Source organism: Monodelphis domestica, chromosome 1 (assembly GCF_027887165.1).
Source record: "Monodelphis domestica isolate mMonDom1 chromosome 1, mMonDom1.pri, whole genome shotgun sequence".
NCBI lineage: Eukaryota > Metazoa > Chordata > Mammalia > Didelphimorphia > Didelphidae > Monodelphis > Monodelphis domestica.
In genome coordinates, this window is record NC_077227.1 from 264,540,269 (window position 1) to 264,563,637 (window position 23,369).

Genomic DNA, 23,369 nt, shown 5'->3' on the forward strand with positions numbered 1-23,369 from the left:
AGAGGGGAGGGAGGAAGCTCTTGCATTGGGCTGCTGGGCAGAGGGATGGGGGGGGGGAGGGAGTGAAGAATGTCCTCAGGCACATGGAGAGGGGGAGGGGAATAGCTCTGCCCCAAGTCCCTCTGGCTTTCTAATAATGAACTCTGGCAGGTGACTCCAGAATTACCACAGAGAGGGCTCTGTATGCCCTTTTGGGCACATGTACCATAGGTTTGTTATCATAGTGTATAGCCTGTGTACTATTTTAAAAGTTTTATTACTGCTTTTGTTGTTGTTTTTTATCCAACTATTACTTCTCAATACCCCTCTTTCCAGCATAGTATAACTCTCCCATATAAAAAAAGTAGATTTAAGCAAAGCAATCAAAATGGTAACTATGTGCAAAATTGTATGTGCAAAATCAACAGTAATAGTCCATCACTTCTCAAAAAGAGGGATTTATAGGATCATTGTTCTCTAGCAGGAGGCTGATCACCTTAGTCTGTGTCTGTCCATATTTTATAGAGGAAGAACTTAAAGCCTAGAAAGATTTCTCTGACTTGGCCAGTGACTCACAGGGAGTGACAGAGATAGGATTTGACATTCAGGTTTGATACTTTTCCTGCTGCACTATGGAAGAGCAAATGTTGTTAATCATTTTTTCATTGGTTATTACATTTAACATTAAATCTATCATCTTTCAGTGTTTTATTTTACAATATTGTAGCCACTTTATATTTGTTCTCTTGGCTCTGCTTTTTTTGCTCTGCTTCATACAAAATTTATTTTTTCTCCTGAATTTCTTATATTCATCTCAAATCACACAATAACTTTTTATTATAATATATGCATATATTTAACTGCACCCCAATTATAAGCATATACTTTGTATTCAGGGTCAGGTTTTTTTTGTTATAATTCATTATAAATCTTTTGGAGTTGTAATTGGTCATTGAATTGATCATAATTTTTCAGTTTCCTTTAAAATGTTGTAGTCATTTACATTATTCTCCCAAATCTGTTCATTTCACTGTATCAGTTCATACAAGTACTCCTTTCCCCACCCCTATCTTTTAAATTCTTTCTTTTAACAGTTCATTATAGTCATGTATCATAATTAGTTCAATTATACCTCAATTGATTATCATACACTTTTCCCAGTTCTTTGCTATGATAAAAAATGCTGTTATAAAATTCTTATTTGTATACTTTTACACAGTCCCATGATATAGTAACTTTTTGAGTATAAATATTAACTTTCCGGATTGACTATACCAATCAAAGCTTCTCCAACGTTCATTATATGCCTACTCTTTCACAGATCCTCCAGCAGTTGCCATTATCCTTTCTGTTATCTTTGCCAGTCTGATGGATGTGATGAACTTATATTAAGTTACCTTTCTCTAATTTTTAGTGATTTGAAAGCCCATGATTCTTAAATAATTTCTTCTAAAGCTCTTTCCAGATCAGTTGTTTTATTTTGGAAGATAGCTTACTTTATATTCTTTTCTTCAGGTTTTTTTTTTAAATTTTCTAATGAAATTTCTTGTTGCTTATGGATTGATTGGGTTTTGTTTACTCTGTTCTGTTTTTCAGGAGGTCCACTGCTTGGTTAGGTTTTCTGTCTCTTGTTTTAAGCTATTCATCAGTGCTCTTTCAATTCTAATTTCGTTTTTTATCTCTTTATTTATATTAATCATTCTTGGAGGCCTCATGGTCCATTCACTCTTTTTACTAAGGTTTTCCTTGGGGTTATTTTAATATTTCTCTCATCAGCTCTTATCTCTTGGGTTTTTTCTTAACTAAATGCTCATTATATTTTTTCATTTATCTTCTGGTTTTTCTTTTGTTTACTTATGTTTTCAGATTAATTTCTTCCATTTGGTTTTTGTGTCAAGTCCTAATTCTGTTTCTTCTTTCCCTCTTTGCTTTGTTAGTAGGTCCTATTTGGTACTGTGTATTGTAGAGTCTGGATTCTGTTATCTTATAGTTAAGTAACTTTTGTTCTATATTAAAGAAGCAATGTGCAAAATTTTATCTTACTCAGAGTTAACTTTTTCATGTTAAAAAATTTTTTTTCACTTAGGAATTCTATAAATGTTAAGAATTTTTTGTGAGGGAGGATATATGTGAATGCATAAAGGAACTCTTGTCAATTTAGACATTCCTCAAGCGGATCAAAACAATGCTTAAATTTAAAACAATGATAAATTAGTAAAAATTGTGAATCCAGTATTAATTTTTTCTCTTTGGTGCAGGCCATGGCTGAATGGCTGAATTTGCATGAATACAGCATTCATGCAAAGTGGAAATTCCTGTTTGTCATTTTTGATCAGTTTCCATGGCAAATTAAACAGGCAACATCAAAGTTTAATAATTCTTCCCTTTTTTATAGTTTATTATAGTGCTAATCTCCATAGGCTGGGCTGTTAACTTTTTGATCCTTATCTTTTCATTAATATAGGTTAAGATATAAAAACAACAATGTTGTCGATCTCAGCTCATTCTGAATTTTTCCTACAGGAACATTTCATGCTTTTGTATTCATCTTTTATTAACTGCTATTTTTTCATCTTATGCAAGAATACTTTGAAAAAATCTATATTGGTTGATGAGTTTTCTTTGCAGCCATGTTAGCCTCCTTAGCAACTTAGCAAGCATGTCCCTGCTTATCCTAGCAAAGAATCATATAATAAAAATAATTTAAAAAGTAAAAATAAGAGACATTTAAGAAGAAAACAGGCAAGCAGGGGTTGTCATTTGCCTAGAGTCACATAGCTAATAAGTATATGAGATTTGATTTGAACCAAAGTTTTCTTAACTCTAGGCTCAGCCCTGGTCTACCCTCTATACCACTTCCTCACAGGTTTGACTCTTATTAGATGTGTGCTACAGTTTGCTCTCACTTGTGGCCCAGAACCTGAAACACAGAATCTAAGAGCTGGAAGATACCTTAATGGTCATTTATCCTAAACCACACACAGGAGGGGTTTATCCCACTTCCACTAGAAGAATTCCCAGAATGGGAAAGCTACTGCTTCTCACAGCAGTGAATTCCACTCTTGGACATAGTATTCCTTATTTTTAGGAAGTTTTTCTTATGTTAAAGCTAAATTGACCTCATTGCAACTTGTATTCAATGTTCTTAGTTCTTTCCTTTGAAGTCAAAGAGAACCAGTCTGATGTACCTTCTCCACATGGTAACTCTTCTAATACATGATAGTTCAGATATTTCTTGAGTCTTTTCTGGGTTAACCATGCCAAGTTCTAAGTTCTTTCTCTCCTTTTGCCCCTCCCTTGTGCATCAGGGACAGCAAGAAAGAAGATATCCATTATGCCCATGTGAAACATTTCTTCATTAGCCAGGGGGTGGGGGGTAGGGGCGCCAAGAAAAATAAAATGAAAAAAATATGCCTTGGCCTGCTGCACTCATTGGTTCTCTCTCTCTGGAAGTGAATGGCATTTTTTCATTATGAATTCTTTGGAATTATTTTAGATTATTATATAGATTCACGTTGCTAAGTCTTTTCATGGTTGATTATCTTTACAATATTACTGTTACTGTGTAAGTTATTCTCCTTGTTATATTCACTTTACTTTGCATCAGTTCATATATGTCTAACTAGGTTTCTCTGAAATCACCCCTTTTATTATTTCTTACAGTATAATAGTATTCCTTCATAATTATATGTCATACATGTTCATTCTGTAATTGATGGACATCCACTTGGTTTCTAATTTTTGCCACTATAAAAAAGAGTTCTTATAAATGTTTTTGTAGATATGAATCCATTTCTTTTTTCTTTGATTTCTTTTGGGTATAGACCAATCACAGTTTTTCTGGGTAGAGGGTTTCTTGCTAAGTTCTTTTAATCATTGCATTACAGTGTAGCCTTAAGGGTCTTTGTCCCAATTGGTCTTCTGAATACTCTTGAACATATCAATTCTTTCTTAAAATATAAAACCCAGAACTGAACACAATTCTTTGGTGAGTCACCTCCTTATTCCTGGAAGCTATGTTTCTTTATGCTCTATTGTTTGCTTTAGCTTTTTTGAGTGGTCATCTCATAAGGCTGATACATTGGATTTGCAGTCCACTAAAATCTCCATATCTTTTTCAAAACTTCTGTCCATGCCTTTTTCGTTTATGCTCAAGAAGTTTGTTTTTGGTATCCAGATATAATACTTTATTATGACCTCTATGGAATTTTATTTTACATTAAACCCAGTACAAGCCTGTTAAAGTCCTTTTGCATCCTGACTCATCTGCTGTGTGTAAGCAAAGTCCCTTTACATCCTCTTTTAGGAATATTAAGAAAACATTTCAAAATTATCTGGTATTTTTATAAAATTTATAAAAGTTTAAGAATGAAAGCTAAAGTCTTAGGAAAAAAAGATTAAGATTGGTGATCAAATTTAGGGGGAAATCTAATTTAAGGTCCTTGTCTTTCCCCATTTCCTGAAGGGATGAAGATAAAGATAATGGGGAAAGTTTCTTTGATGACTTTATTTTCCAGCTTGAATCAGCTGGAAAACAGAACTCTTAAAGGGATTGGTGAAAGAGGGATTGGATAGTTTTAGGAAAAAAACTTGATTCAAGAGTGTGCAGAAAAAGTAACTATTTTTCTGTTTGATAAAATGGGATCTTAACCTTTATCTTGTTTGGTGCTCTGTAACTATTAGTATAAACTTTTCCTTGCTCAAGAAGCCTTTAAAATAGGTCTTAAAAATGACTTGTACTACAAAATGTAAAATGAATGATTTTGATTATGTTAAATTAAAACATTTCTGTATAAACAAAACCAATGTAACCAAAATTAGAAGGGAAGCAACAAATTGGGGGAAATTTTTTAATGATAAAAACCTCTGACAGAGGTCTCATTTCTCAAATTCATAAGAAACTAAGTCATTTGTACAAAAAAATCAAGTCATTCCCCAATTGGTCAAGGGATATGAATAGGTAGTTTTTAGATAAAGAAATCAAAACTATCAATAAGCACATGAAAAAGTCTTCTAAACCTCTTATAATTAGAGAAATACAAATCAAAACAATGCTGAGGTACCACTTCACACCTATCAGATGGGCCAATATGACAGTAAAGGAAAATAATAAATGTTGGAGGGGATGTGGCAAATTGGGACATTAATTAATTGCTATTAGAGTTGTGAATTGATACAACCATTCTGGAGGCCAATTTTTTTGCCACCACAAAGAGTGGCTGTATTTTTCCTTATTATCTCTTGGGGTACAAACCCAGCAGTGGTATGGATGGATCAAGGGGTAGGTATTATTTTAAAGCCCTTTGCGTATAATTCTAAATTGCCTTCCAGGCATACCTTTGATTGAGGAATGGCTGAACAAATTGTGGTATCTGATGGCAATAGAATACTATTGTGCTGTAAAGATTGATGATCTGGAGGCTTTCCATATGAACTGGAAGAACTTCAGTGAACTGATACAAAGTGAAATGAGCAGAACCAGAAGAACATTATGTACACAGAAAGTAAAACATAGTGGAAAAATCCAATGTAATAGTCCTTGCTACTAGTAGCAATGCAACAAGCCAGGATACTCCTGAAGGACTTATGTAGAAGAATGCTATCCACATTGAGGGCAAGAACTCTGGGAGTAGAAATGCAAAAGGAAAACATATGATGTCACTTATCACATGTATTTATGGGTATGGGATTTTTGGGGTTTAGGCTTTTAAAAATCACCTTATAGAAAAAATGAATAATATGGAAATAGTTATCAAGTTACAATATTTGTACAACCCAGTGGAATTGCTCATTGGTTCTGGGAGGGGGGAGGAAGAGGGAAGAGAGAATCCTATAAACATGGCAAAATTTTCTAAAACATAAATAAAAAAAAATTTAAAATAAATTAAAAAATGACTTGTGTTAGAGAAATGTCTTGGGTCCAACTTGGTTAATTTGGACATTACTGAAGGAAAAAAATGTCTACATTTAAAATAATTTACATGAATAAAAATTGTTATTGACAGGTTTGTGCCTGCAATGGAAGAAAAATAATTTTCTCCAACAATTTTGTTAACTAAAGTGGCCCAATAAATAAAGTGTTGCACCCAGAGTCAGGAAAACCTGAGTTCACATGCCCACTCAGAGGTGTTCTAACTGTTTGACCCTGGGCATGTCATTCAGCCAGTCTGAATCAGTTTCCTCAACTGTAAAAAGGGAATAATGATACCATTTGTCTTCTAGGTTGTTGTGAGGATCAAATGAGGTAATATTCATAATGTGCTTAGCACACAGCTCCTGGCGCATATCAGACCTTTAACAAAGGCTTGTTTTCTTGCCTCTTCTCTCTTCTCTCTCTCATTTTTATTTATTTATTTTGATTTTAAACCCTTACCTTCTGTCTTGGAATCAGTACTGTGTATTTGGTCCCAGACAGAGGAGTGGTAAGGGCTAGACAATGAGGGTTAAGTGACTTGCCCAGGGTCACACAGCTGGGACTTGTCTGAGACCAGATTTGAACCTAGGACCTCCAGTCTCTAGGCCTGGCTCTCAATCCACTGCGCTATCCAGCTGCCTTCATCTCTCTCATTTTTAACAAGGATACCATCTATGCCTTTATCCAGGTCATTGATAAAATAAGCTCATTGCCAAGCATGGATCTTTAGGGTATTCCACTTGGAGACCTTCTGCCACACTGATGTTGAACCGTTTCCAACTGCTCTTTGAGTCTGTCCCTCGAAACAGCTCTGAATCCTCAGGAAAGTGTTAGAGTTGATTAAAGTAGCCAGTGCCCACAAGCCTCTGGAGTGATGCATTTCTAGTTCTTTTTTTTTTTTTTGTCATGCCCATAGACTTCACTGAAGGGGTCTCTCCAGTGTCTGTATAACTCTTCCCCTGACCAGTTACCTCAGTTCTTCTTTGCTTGCATGAAGTCATCCCTTTTATCTTTGCCCTGACTGCCTTAGAGTATAGGCCTCTGCTCCTCTGGCCCCTGGGAGAAATAAATAATCCTTTGGATGTGGCCTTTGAGCCTAGAGATCGGTCCTGCACCCCACTCACTGGGAATCTGCCTTTCTGGCTCCTTGATAGAAAATTTATATGCGAATGTAGAGGAGTGTGATGAGCTTAAAAGTTTCTGTAAAGTAAGATACTTGTTTTGGTCTCCTTTCAACCAATGTTTCCATGAATGGTTACATATAAAAAGATGGTGTGTATTATTTAGCATGTCTTTTTTTAATTTTTTAATTAATTTTTTAATTTTTATTTATTTATTTATTGAGTTAATTTAGAACATTATTCCTTGGTTACAAGAATCATATTATTTCCCTCCCTCCCCTCGCTCCACCTTTCCCGTAGCTCATGCACAATTTTACTGGGTATTACATGTGTCCTTGATCAGAACCCATTTCCATGTTGTTGGTGTTTGCACTAGGATGTTCATTTAGAGTCTACCTCCCTAGCCATATCCCCTCAACCCATGTAAGCAAGCAGTTGTTTTTCTTCTGTGTTTCTATTTCCACAGTTTTTCCTCTGAATGTGGATAGTGTTCTTTCTCTTAGATCCCTCCAAGTTGTTCAGGATCACTGCTTTTAGCATGTCTTTTTAAAAATCAGTGCTATCACTGCATGAAGAACTTCCTCGATCTGATCATTACCTTTCTTCTCTGCAGCTTAGAACTTTAAAATGTTGTCTTAATAGCAATGAAATAATAATGTTAGTCAACAAAAAGTCTGGAACCCAGGTCTCATTGATTCTGAAAGCAGCTATTTTCCAGTCACTGTGGTTTTCCATTAATCTATTATTTTCTAAATATTTTGACTAGGAAACAAAAGGAAACTTGGGAGGAAAAAGAAAACAAAGATTTCCTACTTTCCCTACGTTTAGTAGATGAAATATGTTTAACATTAAATTTAGTAAATTGTCAAAGCTAATACCAATCTTATTATATAAGGAACTTCTAATTACTCTTAAATTTCTTTCAAAATTTGTATTTAACATTTGGTTACTATTAAAGTCTGTGTATTAGCCACTTTTTTTCCTTCTGAGATTATTTATTAGTAAATGTTTTATGGTTTATTGGATTTTCCCTTGTTTTATCTAAACTTTGATTCTTAACCATTTCGTTTTTCAAATATGTGAACTCTTGCACAATTTTTTGTAGGTACAATGGTGCACTTCCTAATGGAGACCGAGGACGTAGGAAAAGCAGGTTTGCTCTTTACAAACGCTCAAAGGCTAATGGAGTCAAGCCAAGCACTGTTCATGTAATATCAACACCCCAGGCATCCAAGGTATGTGACATTGGAAGAGAGTGGGTCTGTCAGAGTAAATTATTGTAGATGATGTTTATTCCTCTTGACTGATTTTCTCTTTTTTTTAGTCATTATTCTTTTAGGATAAAATGAAACTCATGCATTTCAAATTAAATTTAATTATAAGTGTTTAAATGTTATGTTTTTTCCAGTAAATATTTTCATAGGACTAGAAATAGAAGCACTATTATTGAATTTGTGATTTCTTTGAATATTAAATTGAACACAACTTGTGCTATTAGGAATTGCATTTGCTGTATACTATCTCAGAATTTTAAAAATAGTTTTAAATTTTGCTTTAAAATTGGCATCTAGGGAGGGAACAAAAGAGGTCATAACTTACTTGACAATTTCCATTCTTTTTGATTGTCCTTTTTCTTTTCCATCAGTTCATAGGTTCCAGGTTCCTTATCTAGAAAATATTAATGATAAATTATAAAGGTTACATATCAATATAGCTTCATGGTAACACATGCAATGTGTATGCTTCTATCCAAACCTTGGAAATACAACACTAACTCTGTTAATCTTCTGACAAAAATTCTCCTAATCCTGTTTTGAAGCATTGTAAATGGAATTTTTATAATGTACTTGCGGCTTCCCGAAGCTGCGAAAAGCCACAAGGTAGGAAGATAGAAAAAAGATAGAAGATTTGTATACCGCGAAGGGAGTGAGGGAGCCAAGTTCTAGATATGAGATGGCAGAAATGAGTCAGAAAACCAGGCCTCATTGATTATAATGGAGCCACAGCAAAACTCCAATCAGTCTGGACCTCTTTCTGAAAGGCTAATCCCGTCCAGTGATACAAATTTAATACCACACAGGTCGGAGACATGATAGAGAAAAGAAAGTGCCCGGCCGAAGGCCAGGTCCCAGGTGAGAGAGATAGAGAATCCAGCAAGGACAGGCGTCAGTGAGAGCTGCGATCCAAGAGAAGGGTGAAGATTGCTGTGGCTGCTTTTAATGCCTTTGATATGCAAATATACACGATACATAGGGATGATTATTATTGGTTAACGTCAAGGTATAGGTGTGGTTTCTCTTAACCAGGTGAGCACAAAGAAACCTGTTTTCCTGCCTCACCTGGGGGAAGCTGGGGTCAAGGGTCAGAGGCTTTCCTAGCCATGCACAAGACTGAGCATGCTCTCTTCTAAGCCACTCTGTACATACTAACTCTTTCCCTTGCCCATAGCTAGGGGTAGACTGCTACAGTACTAGTTAGAGTTGTCTTGTTTTGATGAGGAAAAGGCAATACCAGATTAAAATTTAGAGTGAAAATAAAATCCCAGTATTTAATCTTAAGTTTTTAGCAAGAAAAAGAGAAGCTACTTTTTATTATAAGCAATTTGGGGTGAAATTTTTTAAAAAGCCATCCTTGAAAAAATTCTGAGGAAATATATAAAGAATTCTGATAGGTCAAAAAAATATAGAAAACAATTTGTGGGGGAAAATAGTTTTAGACACTTTGACAAGCATAGTATTATTATTGATGGTACCATCATGATAATGTCTTGATATTCTCTTTCTCACTCTCCATTACTTTTTTTTAATTTTAAAAACATTTTTCTGTATTTACATATTTCATTTTTTTCTCTCCCCCCTCCCAGATCCAATCCACTGGGTTATACAGATGTTATCACTTCTGCCTATTTTCATATTATTCATTTTTGTAATAGAGTAATCTTTTAAAACCAAAACCCCCATCATATAGCCATATAAAGAAATGGTTGGTCATTTATTTTTCTTCTGTGTTTTTACTCCCACAGCTCTTTCTCTTGATGCGGATAGCATTCTTTCTGATAAGTTCCTTGGGATTGTCTTGTATTAGCAAAGTCCATTACATTGTATTGTTCTACTTTCTGTGTATAATGGTTCTGCTCATTTCACTCTGCATCATTCTTGGCGGTTCTTCCAGTTCATTCCTTATAGCACAGTAGTATTCCATCATATCACATACCAATTTGTTCAGCCATTCCCCAATTGAGGAATACCCCCCTCGTTTCTAATTTTTTGCCACCACATAGAGAGCATGGCTATAAATATTTTTGTGCAAGTACTTTTCTTTATTATCTTTTGGAGGTACAAACCCAGAAGTGGTATGACTGGATCTAAGGGCAGGCATTCTTTTAATGCCCTTTGGGCATAGTTCTAAATTGCCTTCCAGAATGGTTGGATCAATTCACAACTCCACTAACAATGCATTCAGGTCCCAATTTTGCCACATCCCCTCCAAATTTTATTATATTCCTTTTCTGTCATATTGGCCAATTTGCTAGGTGTGAGGTGGTACCTCAGTGTTGTTTTGATTTTCATTTCACTAATTATGAGAGATTTAAAACATTTTTCATGTACTTATTGATAGTTTTGATTTCTTTATCTGAAAACTGTCTATTCATGTCCCTTGATCATATGTCAATCAGGGTAATGGCTTGATTTTTTGTACAATTGACTTAGCCCCTTATACATTTGAGAAATGAGACCTTTGTCAGAGGTTTTGTTATAAAAATTTTTCCCAATTTGTTTCCCTTCTAATTTTGGTTGCATTGGTTTTATTTATACAAAAACTTTTAATTTAGTGTAATCAAAATTATTCATTTTACATTTTGTAATGTTCTCTATCTCTTGCTTGGTCTTAAATTCTTTCCTTTCCCATAGATCTGACAGATATACTATTCTATGTTCATCTAATTTACCTACAGTTTCCATTTTTATATTTAAGTCATTTTCCCATTCTGAATTTATCATGGTATAGGGTATGATTTGTTGACCTAACCCTAATCTCTCCCATACTGTTTTCTAATTTTCCCAGCAGTTTTTGTCAAGTAGTGGGTTCTTGTTCCAAAAGCTGGGATCTTTGGGTTTATCGAACATTATCCTGTTGAGGTCATTTGCCCCATGCCTATTCCATTGATCCACCCTTCTGTCTCTTAGCCAGTACCATATTGTTTTGATGACCACTGCTTTATAGTACAGTTTGATATCTGATACTGCTAGGCCCCCCATCCTTCACATTTTTTTTTCATTAGTTCCCTTGATATTCTTGATCCTTTGTTCTTCCAGATTAATTTTATTATAATTTTTTCCAATTCTATAAAAAAGTTTTTGGTAGTTTGATAGGTATGGCACTGAATACGTAAACTAGTTTAGGTAGGATTGTCATTTTTATTATATTAGCTTAACCTACCCAGGAACAATTAATGTTTTTCCAATTGTTTAGATCTAGTTTTATTTGTCTGAAAAATGTTTTATAGTTGTGTTCATATAATTCCTGAGTTTGTCTTGGGAGATAGATTCCCGAATATTTTTATTACCTAGACTGATTTTAAATGAAATTTCTCTTTCTAACTGTTGCTACTGATTTTTATTGGAAATAAATAGAAATGCCAGTGATTTATGTATATTTATTTTGTATCCTGCAGCTTTGCTAAAATTATCAATTATTTCCACTAGCTTTTTTGCTGATTTTCTCGGGTTCTCTTAAGTATCATCATATACCAGGTTCCTTCATAATAGTTATGACACTACTCTACTTTTGTGGTTTCTTTTGAAATTCCTTCTGCTCTCTTTTGTTCATAAAAAAAAGCCTCTTACCTTTTGTCTTAGAATCAATACTAAGTATTTTTCTAAAGCAGAAGAGTGGTAAGGGCTAGGCATTTGGGATTAAGTTAATCGCCCAAGGCCATATTGCTAGGAAGTGTCTGAGGCCAGATTTGAACCCTGGATCTCCTGTTTCCAGGCCTGACTCTCCCAGCCATTGAGCTACTTACTTGCCCCTGTCTGTTTTTTCTTTTCTTATTTCAAAAAAGTTATTCATTAGCATGCTTTTCTTTTTTTCTTTATGATTTTACCACACCTAATTAAACTTAAATTGGCTTTAACCCAAAAAGTTTGGTTTATTCCACACTTTCCTTTTTTCTGTACTATTATGTCTTGGCCAAGAGGTGGGAAATATGATTTCATAAAAGTCATGAAAGTTCATAAAAGTCCCCCTAGTCTTCTTTGCTTCCATCTTTTTCCATCTTTTTTTAATGTCCTAATAATATTCATATGCCATAATTTGTTAAAAACCTTTGTTATTAATTCTTAAACATAGATATCCAATTTGATTCCAATTCTTTGCTAAAACAAAAAATGCTACTATAAATACTTTAATATGTAATGAGTCCTTTCTTTCTATCTTGGACCTTTTAGGATCTCATTGATATGATGACATTACTGAGTCCAAGCACAGTAATGTTTTGGACATAATTCCAAACTGCTTTCCAGAATAGTTGAACCACTTCACACTTCCACTAAAAATATATTAGTTTATATCTTTCCACAGCTCCTCCAACAATCATAATTTTCCTTTTTATTTTTGGTAATATTTATCTGATGGGATTTGTGGTAGAATATTTGCTATAAAACTTTTCCCCTATTAGCTGTTTCTCCTCCAATTATAACTGCAATTATTTTGTTGTATGCAAAGCTTTTTCAGTCTCATGTGGTCAAGAACTTTTTACCACTTCACAAATGTAAAAGGTATCTATCTTCTTTTTTCCTCTAATTTGTTTATGATGTGACCTTATAGTCCAATTATTGATCTATTTGGAGCTTATTATTTCTATATCTTATGTCCATTTGAAACTTATTATTGTACCTGGTGTTAAATGTTGGCATAAATTTAGTTTCTATCAGACTGCATTCCAGCTTTCTTAGCTAGTTTCTTCAAATAGAGAGTCTTTACTTACAAGAGATTTATCAATCACATGCTACCAGATTTAGTTGCTTCTGGGTCATATATGTATATATGTAACATACATATATACACACATATATGTATGGGTCATATATATTTTTGTTTGTCAAGCAGAGGGTGAACGATCAGTTGTTGGATATGTGAAGATTCCTTTCATATATGGATTGGATTGGATGGTTACTGAGGTTTCTTCTAACTGAGATTCTGCAATCAGCTTTAAGAATTTTTAATGAATACCAAATAGTTTCTGTGATGTTATTTATAGAATTGATTGAGATCTTCTATTACTTAGATCCCTTGTCTCCCCACATTTCCTTTCATTATTTCCTTTGAGATTCAATTTTTTCACTAGTTCAATAAGGCAATAACCCTTTGGTATTCTATTTGCATGATCCAAGTATTTTAAGTTACTTTAGATAATGTTGTCTTTTAGAAAGTATACTAGCATGGCCCAATCATGAACAAATAATCTTACTAATTATTTATGCTTATGTTTTTGCAAAGAGTGTTTTGAAGTTATGTTGCTATAATTATGTGTGGATATTGATAGCCAGATTCTGATACTATATATGTTCACTATTTTGGAAGAAATTTATTTTTCTTTCTTTTCCTTTTGGCTTTTCTTGGTAATATGCAGAAAGGCTTATCTGTATAGATTTATTTTATAGCTTGCTACTTTCTTGAAGCTATTAATTATTTCAATTAATTTTTGGTTAATTCTAGGATTCTGTAATCACACTTTAATCCCTCAATTTCTTTTTCTGGTCTAATTGTTTTAGCTTGTATTTGCTAGAACTCTATCAAATAATAGTAATGACTACAGGCCAACAGTTATTTTATCTGCAATCTTATTGGAAAAAATTCATCTCTGTTATAGATAATGCCAGTCCTTGGTTGTAGGTACCTGTTCTTTTTTTAATATTTTACTTTTCCCCAATTACATATAAAAGGAATTTTAACTTTAAAAAAATTTTTGAGTTCCAAATTCTCTTTGCGAACCTATTTTCTATCATAGTAAGTAACAGTCCATTTATTGCTAGGCTTTTAAATATTTCAAACACAAGTGGATATTGCATTAGTTGAAGCAGTAGTTTTATAGCTATTGATTTAATCATGTGGCTTTTCTTTATTTTGTTAATAATATAGCAGCTATTTTTGTGTTTTTCCTAATATTAGATGAATCTTGAATTTCTGGTATAAATTGAATTTGACCACAGGGTAAAACTGTTGTTTCTAATAGAAGTAGGAAATTTTAAAATGCTTCCTTGAGGGGTAGCTATGTGGCTCCATGGGCAGAGAAACAGGCTTGGAGATGGGCCCCGTCTACCCTAAATTTTAATCTTTACAATTCAAATGGGGCCTGAGATACTTTCTAGCTGTGTGACTCCGAGCAAGTCACTTATTGTCTATCCTTTTCTACTTTTCTGCCTTGGAACCAAGATGTGATATTGATTCTAGGACAGAAGATAAGGGTTTTTTTTTTAATGGTTTCTTGAAATAAAGTTTCCAGGATTTTTCATGATTTTCAGAGAGTCTGATTAATCTTAATTTAACCTCTCCTAGATTGGTTCTCTATGTCACTTGTTATATGGATACCTTAACAAAAAACTTTTTTTTTCTTCTATTTTTTCAGTCTTTTGACTTTAGTCTTTAAGAGTTCTTCTTGCCATGGAATCATTCATTTCTGATTTCACCAGTATTTTCTTTTCTGAGTTATTTATTCTCCTATTAGTATTTTCCTTTAAAATTCTCATTTTGTTCTAATTTCATTTTTTTAATTTCCTGTTCTCTTTTTTCTAGCAATTCTTCTTGCCCTCATAACCACATCATATAATTTTCTAAGGTTCTCTTTGTAATTGTTGTAGGCTTACACTCTTCTGGTTTTACTTTTTCTCTTAACTCCTGGTATTTTTTTCATTGTGTTTGATGTTTTCTTCCATTTGGGGATTGGGTATGTGGGCCATTCTCCTCTGATCTTCTCCAATGTGTAGGATAGGTCTAATTTGGTTTTGTACTATATGGTTTGAGTTCTACTACTGCTTCCTTTCCAAACTGGTTATCATCCACTACTAGACTCCATCCATTGCCATAATCCTTAGCTTCTTCCTTGGTATCTGGGTGGACTACTGCAGAGTCTGCTTTTTTTCTTTTTATATAATCTCCAGCTACAAGTTAGTTCTATACTTTGTCCTGATAGGGTCCAGTGGAAGTCTGCTTATAAACTCTTGAGTTCTATTATAGCCTCTATTGATGTTGTTATCAAGGTTATGAGAGGACTCTTTCAATTCTTTGAGGAAAGCAAGCTTGTCCCTATGTCTGTAGTATCTGTGCTATGGGAGTTATCTGGCCTCAGGTTCCTGATTGAGGGAACATGAAATGAATTATAACACTTCCCTGGTTAGACAAGTGGCTAACCAGCTTCAGGTTTTTTTTTTTTTTTGGGTCAGCTCTTGCTATCTCCTTTAGTGTGGTTACTCTCTCCAGCTTTACAGGCTTCTTGTTGGTTTTCCCGAGTTCATGCTGGCTTTCCTTATGGATTGCTTCTCCCCATCTATGCAGGTTTTCATTTTTATCTGTCTTCACTCTGGCCCTTTTAGCCCTTGTTATTTTCTGGTTATCTTTTATGCATTTTTGCACTGGAATGAGGAGCTTACTTGTGATTCTTTGGGGTTTTCTTGGTCACTGGTATTTCTGAAGTCCTTTTCAAGTATTTGCTAGGATTTGTATGGGAGAACTTGGCTTCTATATAACTCTTCGAATTGTTTTCTTAACCAGAAAACCCCACATTAAACCTGTAAAGATTCTTTTTTTAAAAGACATAAAACTTTTTTCAGTATCAAAGACACTTCACCTAGATTGTAATATCATAATTCCTGATGTAGAAAGGTGGTAAATATGGCATTGAAGGAAATAAGATTGGAAACAGAGCTGAATTAGACCAAGTTAAGATAACAGAGTTAGGAGGGCAGTGAAGGGTCAGTAGATTCATTGGATAACTTCCATGTCACATGACCAACAAAGTAGAGGACTGGATACATTCTGTTGTCCTCATGACATCTGAGACCTCTCCTGAATAGGAATTGTGATCAAGAGGGTGGGAGTCAGAAAATGAGGAAAAAGGGAATATAATATGGGGAAAAACAAACTGAAATTACCAAAGATCTCAGAAGAAAGTTAACTATCTTTAGCATAAGGAGATAAAGTGATAGGGAAATCATTAATAACTGAAGGGAATATGGCCTCCAGATTAGCTAAGCAGGGCCAGACATCTCTGAATAAATAGTGAAAGACAAAGGAAATAAATCTGTACCACACTAGACAGACCCTGTGGTTCTGTCTGTGGTCCAAGAGCATGGAACCACAGCATGTTCCTGAATGGTTTTAAAGAGAAATAAAAAAGAAAAAAATACAAGGCGTGCACAACAGAAATAATTGGCAGAATAGGAAAATCTTTGACAAGTCTCATTTAAGAAACAAAAGAGTATAACTGACAGGAAATGCTAATATCAGAAGTAAAGAACAATCTGGAAGAAGAGAAACAAAAAAGCAATAATGTCAAAAGAAAACATGGTCTCTATATAAGCAAGAAATATTGAACTCAAAAACAGGATGCATGGACAACTTAAGGATTATCAATTTCTCATGAACACAAGTCAAAACCCAGTTGCTTTTCTTTGCATTAAACTTTTACTTTTTGTTTAATTGAAAAGCATTTATTTTCCCAAATTCTCTCTCTTTCTCTTATTTATCCCCTTAATTGATTAACTATCCTTTTTACCACACTGACTTTTCCAGCTTTTTTCATATCTCCATGAATCCCCCATGGCTCCCATGACTTTCCCATTACTCATCCCTACACCCTTTTTCATCTGAAAAACTGCCTCATACATCATAGAAAAATTTTTAGAAAATTTACCTCATCATTGACTTGATTAGTGGTATCATTGTATCAAAGAATATACATAATTGAATAATTTTTAGGCATACTTCCAGCTTGCTTTGCAGAATGGCTAGATCATTCCATAGCTTTAAAATAATAAATATTAATACACATATTTTCCTTAGGCCATCCAACATTTGCCATTTTTCTTTTTTGTTAACTTTATCAATCTAATGGGTAGATAGATAGATAACATTTATATTATTTCAGTTGTATGATGCCTTTAAGAGAATCCTATTTTCTTGCTAATCTCTTTTAACTCTATTTTTTCTCTTGCCCTATCTGTGCTCATGATTCTATCCCTAGATTTTTTGAAATTATCTGAAAGATAATAAATTAGCTTCTTCTCATCTATAGGTTAATTCATACTCTTCACATTCAAAGTTAAAATTGATAATTGCCATTTTTGCTCCATTATATCTTACACTTTTTTCTTCTTGCCATCCCTCTTTTCAAAGAAGAAGGAGGTAAAAGAAAAAAAAGGGAATATGATTAACACTACTGCATAATAATCAAAGCGGTCTATTTCTTCTTCTATGTTTCTCTTGTCCTTATCAGACTCAAACTTTAATCTCTGATTCTTATATTTGTTTTCTTTTTAATCCATCCTCTGAAATGAACACTTTTACTACTTGTGACTATTCTCTCCTTAGCTCTGTCTTGTTGCTTAATAAGCCTTTCCCTTCTTTTTGTTCTTACCTGTTTATCTGTTGAATTCAATTTTTTTTCTATCCTTAACTTTCTGTCTCTGTCTCTGTGTGTGTGTGTGTGTGTGTGTGTGTGTGTGTGTGTGTGTGTGTTTGTTTGTATATGCTTTTGTATTCACTTCTCTTTTGTCTGGTTCAAATAAAAAAGTCAGACTCATAAAATGCCTGTTCACCTCACTCCATGTTTGTATACTCTCTGATCAATTCATTTATGAGAAATAGTATTTCCCTCTTTTCTTTCTCAGTTCTTCCAAAGTCTATCCTTTTATTCCTCCATTAAATTTTTTTTCCATCAAAATCAACAAAACATATGAAAGATAATCCCTTACCTTTTGTTGTAGTATTAATTCTAAGACAGAATTGTAGTAAGAGCTAAGCAATTGAAGTTAAATGACTTGCTCAGGCTCATTCAGCTAAGAAGTGTCTGAGACCAGATTTGAACCTACATCCTCTGGACTCTAGACACAGTGCAACTTTGTTGTCCCAATACATCCATTTTTAAAGTCCTCTATGATGTTTTAAGACACTGAAATTTAGAAATAAGTCAGGAAGCATTTATTAATTTAGCCTATTGTGTGCCTAGGCACTATGTAAAGTACTGAAAATATAAGGAAAAAAGTTACTTCTATCAAGTTGATCAGAGCTAACAGGGGAGACGATATTAAAATAACAGTGTAAAAACAAAATATACACAGTAAATTGGGTATAATAAATAGAAGAATAGAACTAGCCTAAGGGCAATCATGAAAGATTTCTTGCTGAAGATAGGATTTTAGTTGGAACTTGAAGAAATTCAGGGAAGCCACGAGTCTAGGTATGGAAGGACAGCCATTCACAGTCCTCCGAGCCTGGAGATGACATGTCTTGTATGAGGAGTAGTAAGGAAGCCAGTGTCACTGGGTTGAAGAGTATCGAGGGGAAAAGGAAAGTTTAAGAAAGTTGGAAGGGAGTGGGGGGCAAGGCAACAGAGGATTTCATATTTGTTTCTGTGCAGAAAGCCTTAAGTCAAGCGGACACATCAGGGGCTGTTGCAATACACAAGGTTTGAGGAGAGAATTCATTTAATAATCTGGGGCAGAGGTGATGGTATTGACAGGTTCTGGCAAAAGTCCTGGATGACTGAGAGGCCAGTAGTGTCCTTGACAGTTTTAGGGAAGTTTGAAAAGGGCAGGGTTTGGGGAGAAAGACACTTGAGGTTCATTTTGGACATGTTGAGCTTAAGATCTTCAGGACTTCAATTTTGAGATGTCTAATAGGCAATTAGAGATCTGTCTGAAGGTTGGATGTTAGGTTTGTGCTGAATAAGTCAGTCTGCGTCAGCATAAATAATTGAAACCATGGGAGCTGATGAGATCACCAAGTATCCCAATCTTCTTTTAAGAGAGTTCAAATGCTATCTTCTTCATGAAGTTTTTCCTGATCCTCCCAACTGCTGGTGCCCTCCCTCCCAAACTGTCTTGTATTTAATTACTTTGTATATACATGTATCTGTAGATATATTTGTGCTATCTGCCTACCTATTTGCCTTGCCCACTAGAATGTAAGATCAGTTTAATTAGAGATTTGTTTCATTTTTTTTGTACTTCTGTTCATAGTGCCTAACCCAGAACCTGTCATATAATAGACCATTAATGAATACTTGTTGATGAATAGATTGATAATGTCTCATAATTTGAAGCTGAACATCAGTCTTAGTATCTATTTAACAAGAAGTTATAAATCTGAATAATAGACACTTCAATAGCTATTAAACTAAAATGCTGTATGAAAGGCCTTTATGCAATTTAGCCCAAGGTAGTGGAACATTGTTTCTGAATCACTTACCACACTGATTAATAAAGCTTTGAATTGGGCCTTAGGAATCACCATAAGAAGCATTCTCTTCTTTTCTTTAATTTTGCCTAATTTGAAGCAAATTCTTAGAATTTTTGAGTAGTTAGAAACACCAAACTTTCATTGTCAAATGAGAATCAGATGTCTAAACAAAAATAAGTCATGTAGCTCACAAGTTTGGAAACTACTTTTACAGACATTATCCAATTGTGCTATAATTTTTTTATGTAGCTGTTTGATGGTCTATATTTAAAAGGGTCTTGGACTTTATATATAGTTGTGGTAGCCTTTTTCTAAATTTTTAACTGCAGTTAGGGATGGAGTGCGAGGAAATACCTACATAATGAAGTCATTTGCCAGATTCACAAGTGATTATGAAGAATTTAGAGAAACATGAGAAAACTTATGTGAAATAAGGTAGAGAGTAAAGTCCACAGAACCAGAAAAAAAAAGTTGCACAATGATTATGGTGTAAATGCAAAGAAAAACTACTTTGAAAAAGGAAGCTACGTTATCTTGAAGACAAAAAAGTTTTCCCCTAACAACCATTAAAGAGGAAGATTTAAAATTTAACTTCTATACCCTAAAACTTTCCTCTCTAAAAATGTTTGACAAACTTTTTTTAAAAATTGACCTAATTTCCCACATTGGATCATTTTCATTGTATAGTTTGGGCAAAATACAAGTACCCCTTTCTAGGAGTGAAACTTTTGGCCCTTCCCTTGTATCAGAGAAAGTCTAAATTTTTTTCATTTTTTTTAATGGGATGTTTACAACAGCTTATCTGTATTTATGAGTTACTAAACTTTAGGATACCTCTGTTAATACTCTTCACAAATTTTAATGTTTTACTTATTTTAATTTTGAAAAATAAATTGTGCATATTTATGGTATTAAAAGATAAATTATGCTCACATATGTACAACACTATACATATATTTTATGCCTTTTTGCATTTCTAAACTTTTTCTGTGTTGTCTGCTATTCTCCATGCGTCATTTGTGGCCTCAGCAAAACTCCTCTCCCAAATCTTATTTAATTTCTTATTCCAGTCTATTGGGGAAAGTTGTGATTGGGAATGGACACCTGTATTTTTATAAGCTTTTAAAGTTAGTGTTCCACTTTGCATGAGTTGTGCATTTTAAAATGGCTCTGAACCCTGAGAGACTACATCTCCCAGGACTAGTACCCCAACTTCCTGAGACACATCCCACTTCCTTTGTGGGAGGTGTCTGAGAAAGTAAAAAAGAAGAGAGAAACCCAGGTTTTTATGCCCTTTCTGGAGAATCAGGAGGGCCTTTTGTCCCTTCATAGCTGCTGGAGATCTGATTTTTTCTAGCCTTTCCAAACCTTTATTTTCCTAGCCCAGTAAATCTATCTGACTACTGACTTGATTTAATTTAAATCTCTAGCATAATTATACTAGAGATAAGAAAAAAACCTGGTCAGTTTCCCTCCCGGAACAGGAAGGGATTCTCAACTACCTTCCTTTCCCTTCTTTTCTCTATCTTTTCCCTCCATTTTCACCATCAACAGAGGTAAGATTATTTCAAGACAATAAGATAAATGATGGTGAAAATTAAATATGTGTATTCATGATTTTAATTAATATATACATATGTATATACATATGTACTGCATGCATGTATAAAATATAAATGTATGTACTATGCCTTCCAAAACTTTACAAGTTATTAGTTTTCTTCATATTTACATGATAGATAATTGCCTAAATAATAATGTTGGCCATTTGTAAGTATGGTTTCCTGAATTGTAAAATTTATATTAAGTACCACTAGTATCAGAGAATTTTAATGTTAAAGAAATTTCAAGTAGTTATAAGTGATTTCTCCTTTCCTTTTGGCAATTATGAGTAATTTCTCTCAAGTGTCATGTTCTTTTGGTAAAAGTGTTAAACCTGAAGTTAAGGTGTTTGTTCTTCAGTTTTTTGAAGAAACCATTAGTTCTAGTTTACTGAGTAATTAGAGCCATCAAAAAAAGTAGTCTTTTTTTTTGTCATCCCATCTGGTGAGGGGTGGCCATTTGTTTCACAATGTCATTGCTTTTGGATTGGTGATCTTGACTTTTGAGATAGATCATTTCTTTCAAACAAAAACTACACGAATTCAACTAAAGATGTGTGGATTCTAATTAAGTGCATATTTTTAATCCTTTACTTCCACATTCCTTATTTATGCCATTATTACCCTTTTCTTTTAATTAGTCTTAGTTGGAAAAACTGGCTAAAGCAAAACAAAATTTTGAATCAGTTTTATTTATATAATATGGTTTCAAGATGTTTTTATTGCTAATCACTTAAAGTTTCTCAAAGAACCTTTTGGACTGTGGTCCTGAGTTTCACGTATACACATTTGAATGATGTAATATGTTTATCTTCTATCCTCTGTGCATAGATGAGAATGATCCTTTGTTCTCTCTTTGCACAAAATTGCCGCTGAGATTAAAACAGAGGAAAAAGTTCAAATGATCACAAGTGGTACTCTCAAACTTAATTATTTTAAATATTATTTGAATAGTTCTTAACATTTAAAGATCATCTAAAATAATAAAATTAAAGAAGTTACATTTAAATAAATGCACTGGTTAAAACCACTCAGTGTTTCATGATTGATAGGATATGAACTCCTAAAGGGCAGGAACTTCTTCATTTTTATCTCTGTGTCTCCAGAGCTTGGAACATTGCCCAGCATGTGGTAGGGACTCAAAAAATGTTTGTTGATGTTGCCAAGTGGTTTCTCAGGATATTGCTGGTAATATAACAAAAATTATAACTGGAAGCTCTGAATGTTCATAGGATTATATATCTAGAGCTGGAATGGTTCTTAAAAGTCATCAAGTTCAATCCTTAAGTGACTTGACTTAAGGTCTCACAGGTAGTAAGTAGAAGATCTTGGATTCAAAATTGGATTTTGTGACTCACAACTTCTCTACTTAAAAAGTGAAATGCCATTGTAAGAAAATAGTCCAATGACTTGTCATATTCATCTTCATTTAAACTCAACTTCCCAGTAAGTTACATAGCCACTGATTGCTTTGTCAAAGTCAAATAGACCCACATATCCTATTATTTCACATACCAATTCCAGTTCTTTTTTTCTTGATTTCTCTATATATCAATTAATATTTATTTAATTATATGTATATCTATGTGTGTGTGTGTGTATATATATAAAGTAATATATGGTCACATATGGGTGTAGTATGTGTGTGTATGCACACATACACACATGCACATATATTGTTCAAATTTATTTCCAGTAAATATATAGTGCATCAGGTACTATATGTGTATATATGCTTAAAATACATTTTAATATGACATTTTATTTCCCAGTTACATGTAATAATCTTTCCCATTTGTTTTCTGAAATTATAATATCCAAATTGTCTTCTTCCTTTCTTCCCTCCCTCCTTCCTGAGTTATTAGTAAGCTATTTGATCTGGATTATACATGTATAATCTTGCAAAGCGTATTTCCATATTGTTCATGTTGTAATTGAATGATCATATAAAGCCAAAATCCAAAAATAGAAACACAAATAAGTTGAAAAATAATATGCTAAATTTAATGTAATCAAAACTATTCATTTTATATCTCATAAAGTATATTCCCTTCCATCCTGTTTTCCCTTTTGTTTCTGCTCTTTCTCTCTTCTTTCATTCTGTCCCTCCTTGCAAGTATTTATTTCTAACCACTGTCTCCCCCAAAACACTTTCCCTTCTATTAGAGCCCCCCTCTACCTTCTCGTATTCCCCTCCTACTTCCCTATAGAGTAAGCTAGGTTTTAGTGCCCTAGTATGGGTGTTATTCCCTCTCTTGGTCAATTCCAAATGATAGTGAGGTGTATTACCTGTCATCA

At 33.9% G+C, this 23,369-nt stretch overlaps 1 protein-coding gene across 2 annotated transcripts in view; it reads left to right on the plus strand.

The window, feature by feature from the left end:
* PELI2 (pellino E3 ubiquitin protein ligase family member 2) overlaps nucleotides 1-23,369 on the plus strand; it is a 130,447-nt gene that overhangs the window by 53,063 nt on the left and 54,015 nt on the right. The window contains exon 2 of one of the 2 annotated variants that reach the window (XM_007472936.2): nucleotides 8,120-8,249. The exons of the other annotated variant lie outside the window; for it this stretch is intronic. Within the exon in view, the coding sequence (XP_007472998.2) occupies nucleotides 8,120-8,249 (130 nt within the window). The remainder of the gene's footprint in view (nucleotides 1-8,119; nucleotides 8,250-23,369) is intronic. 2 annotated transcript variants of the gene reach the window in all.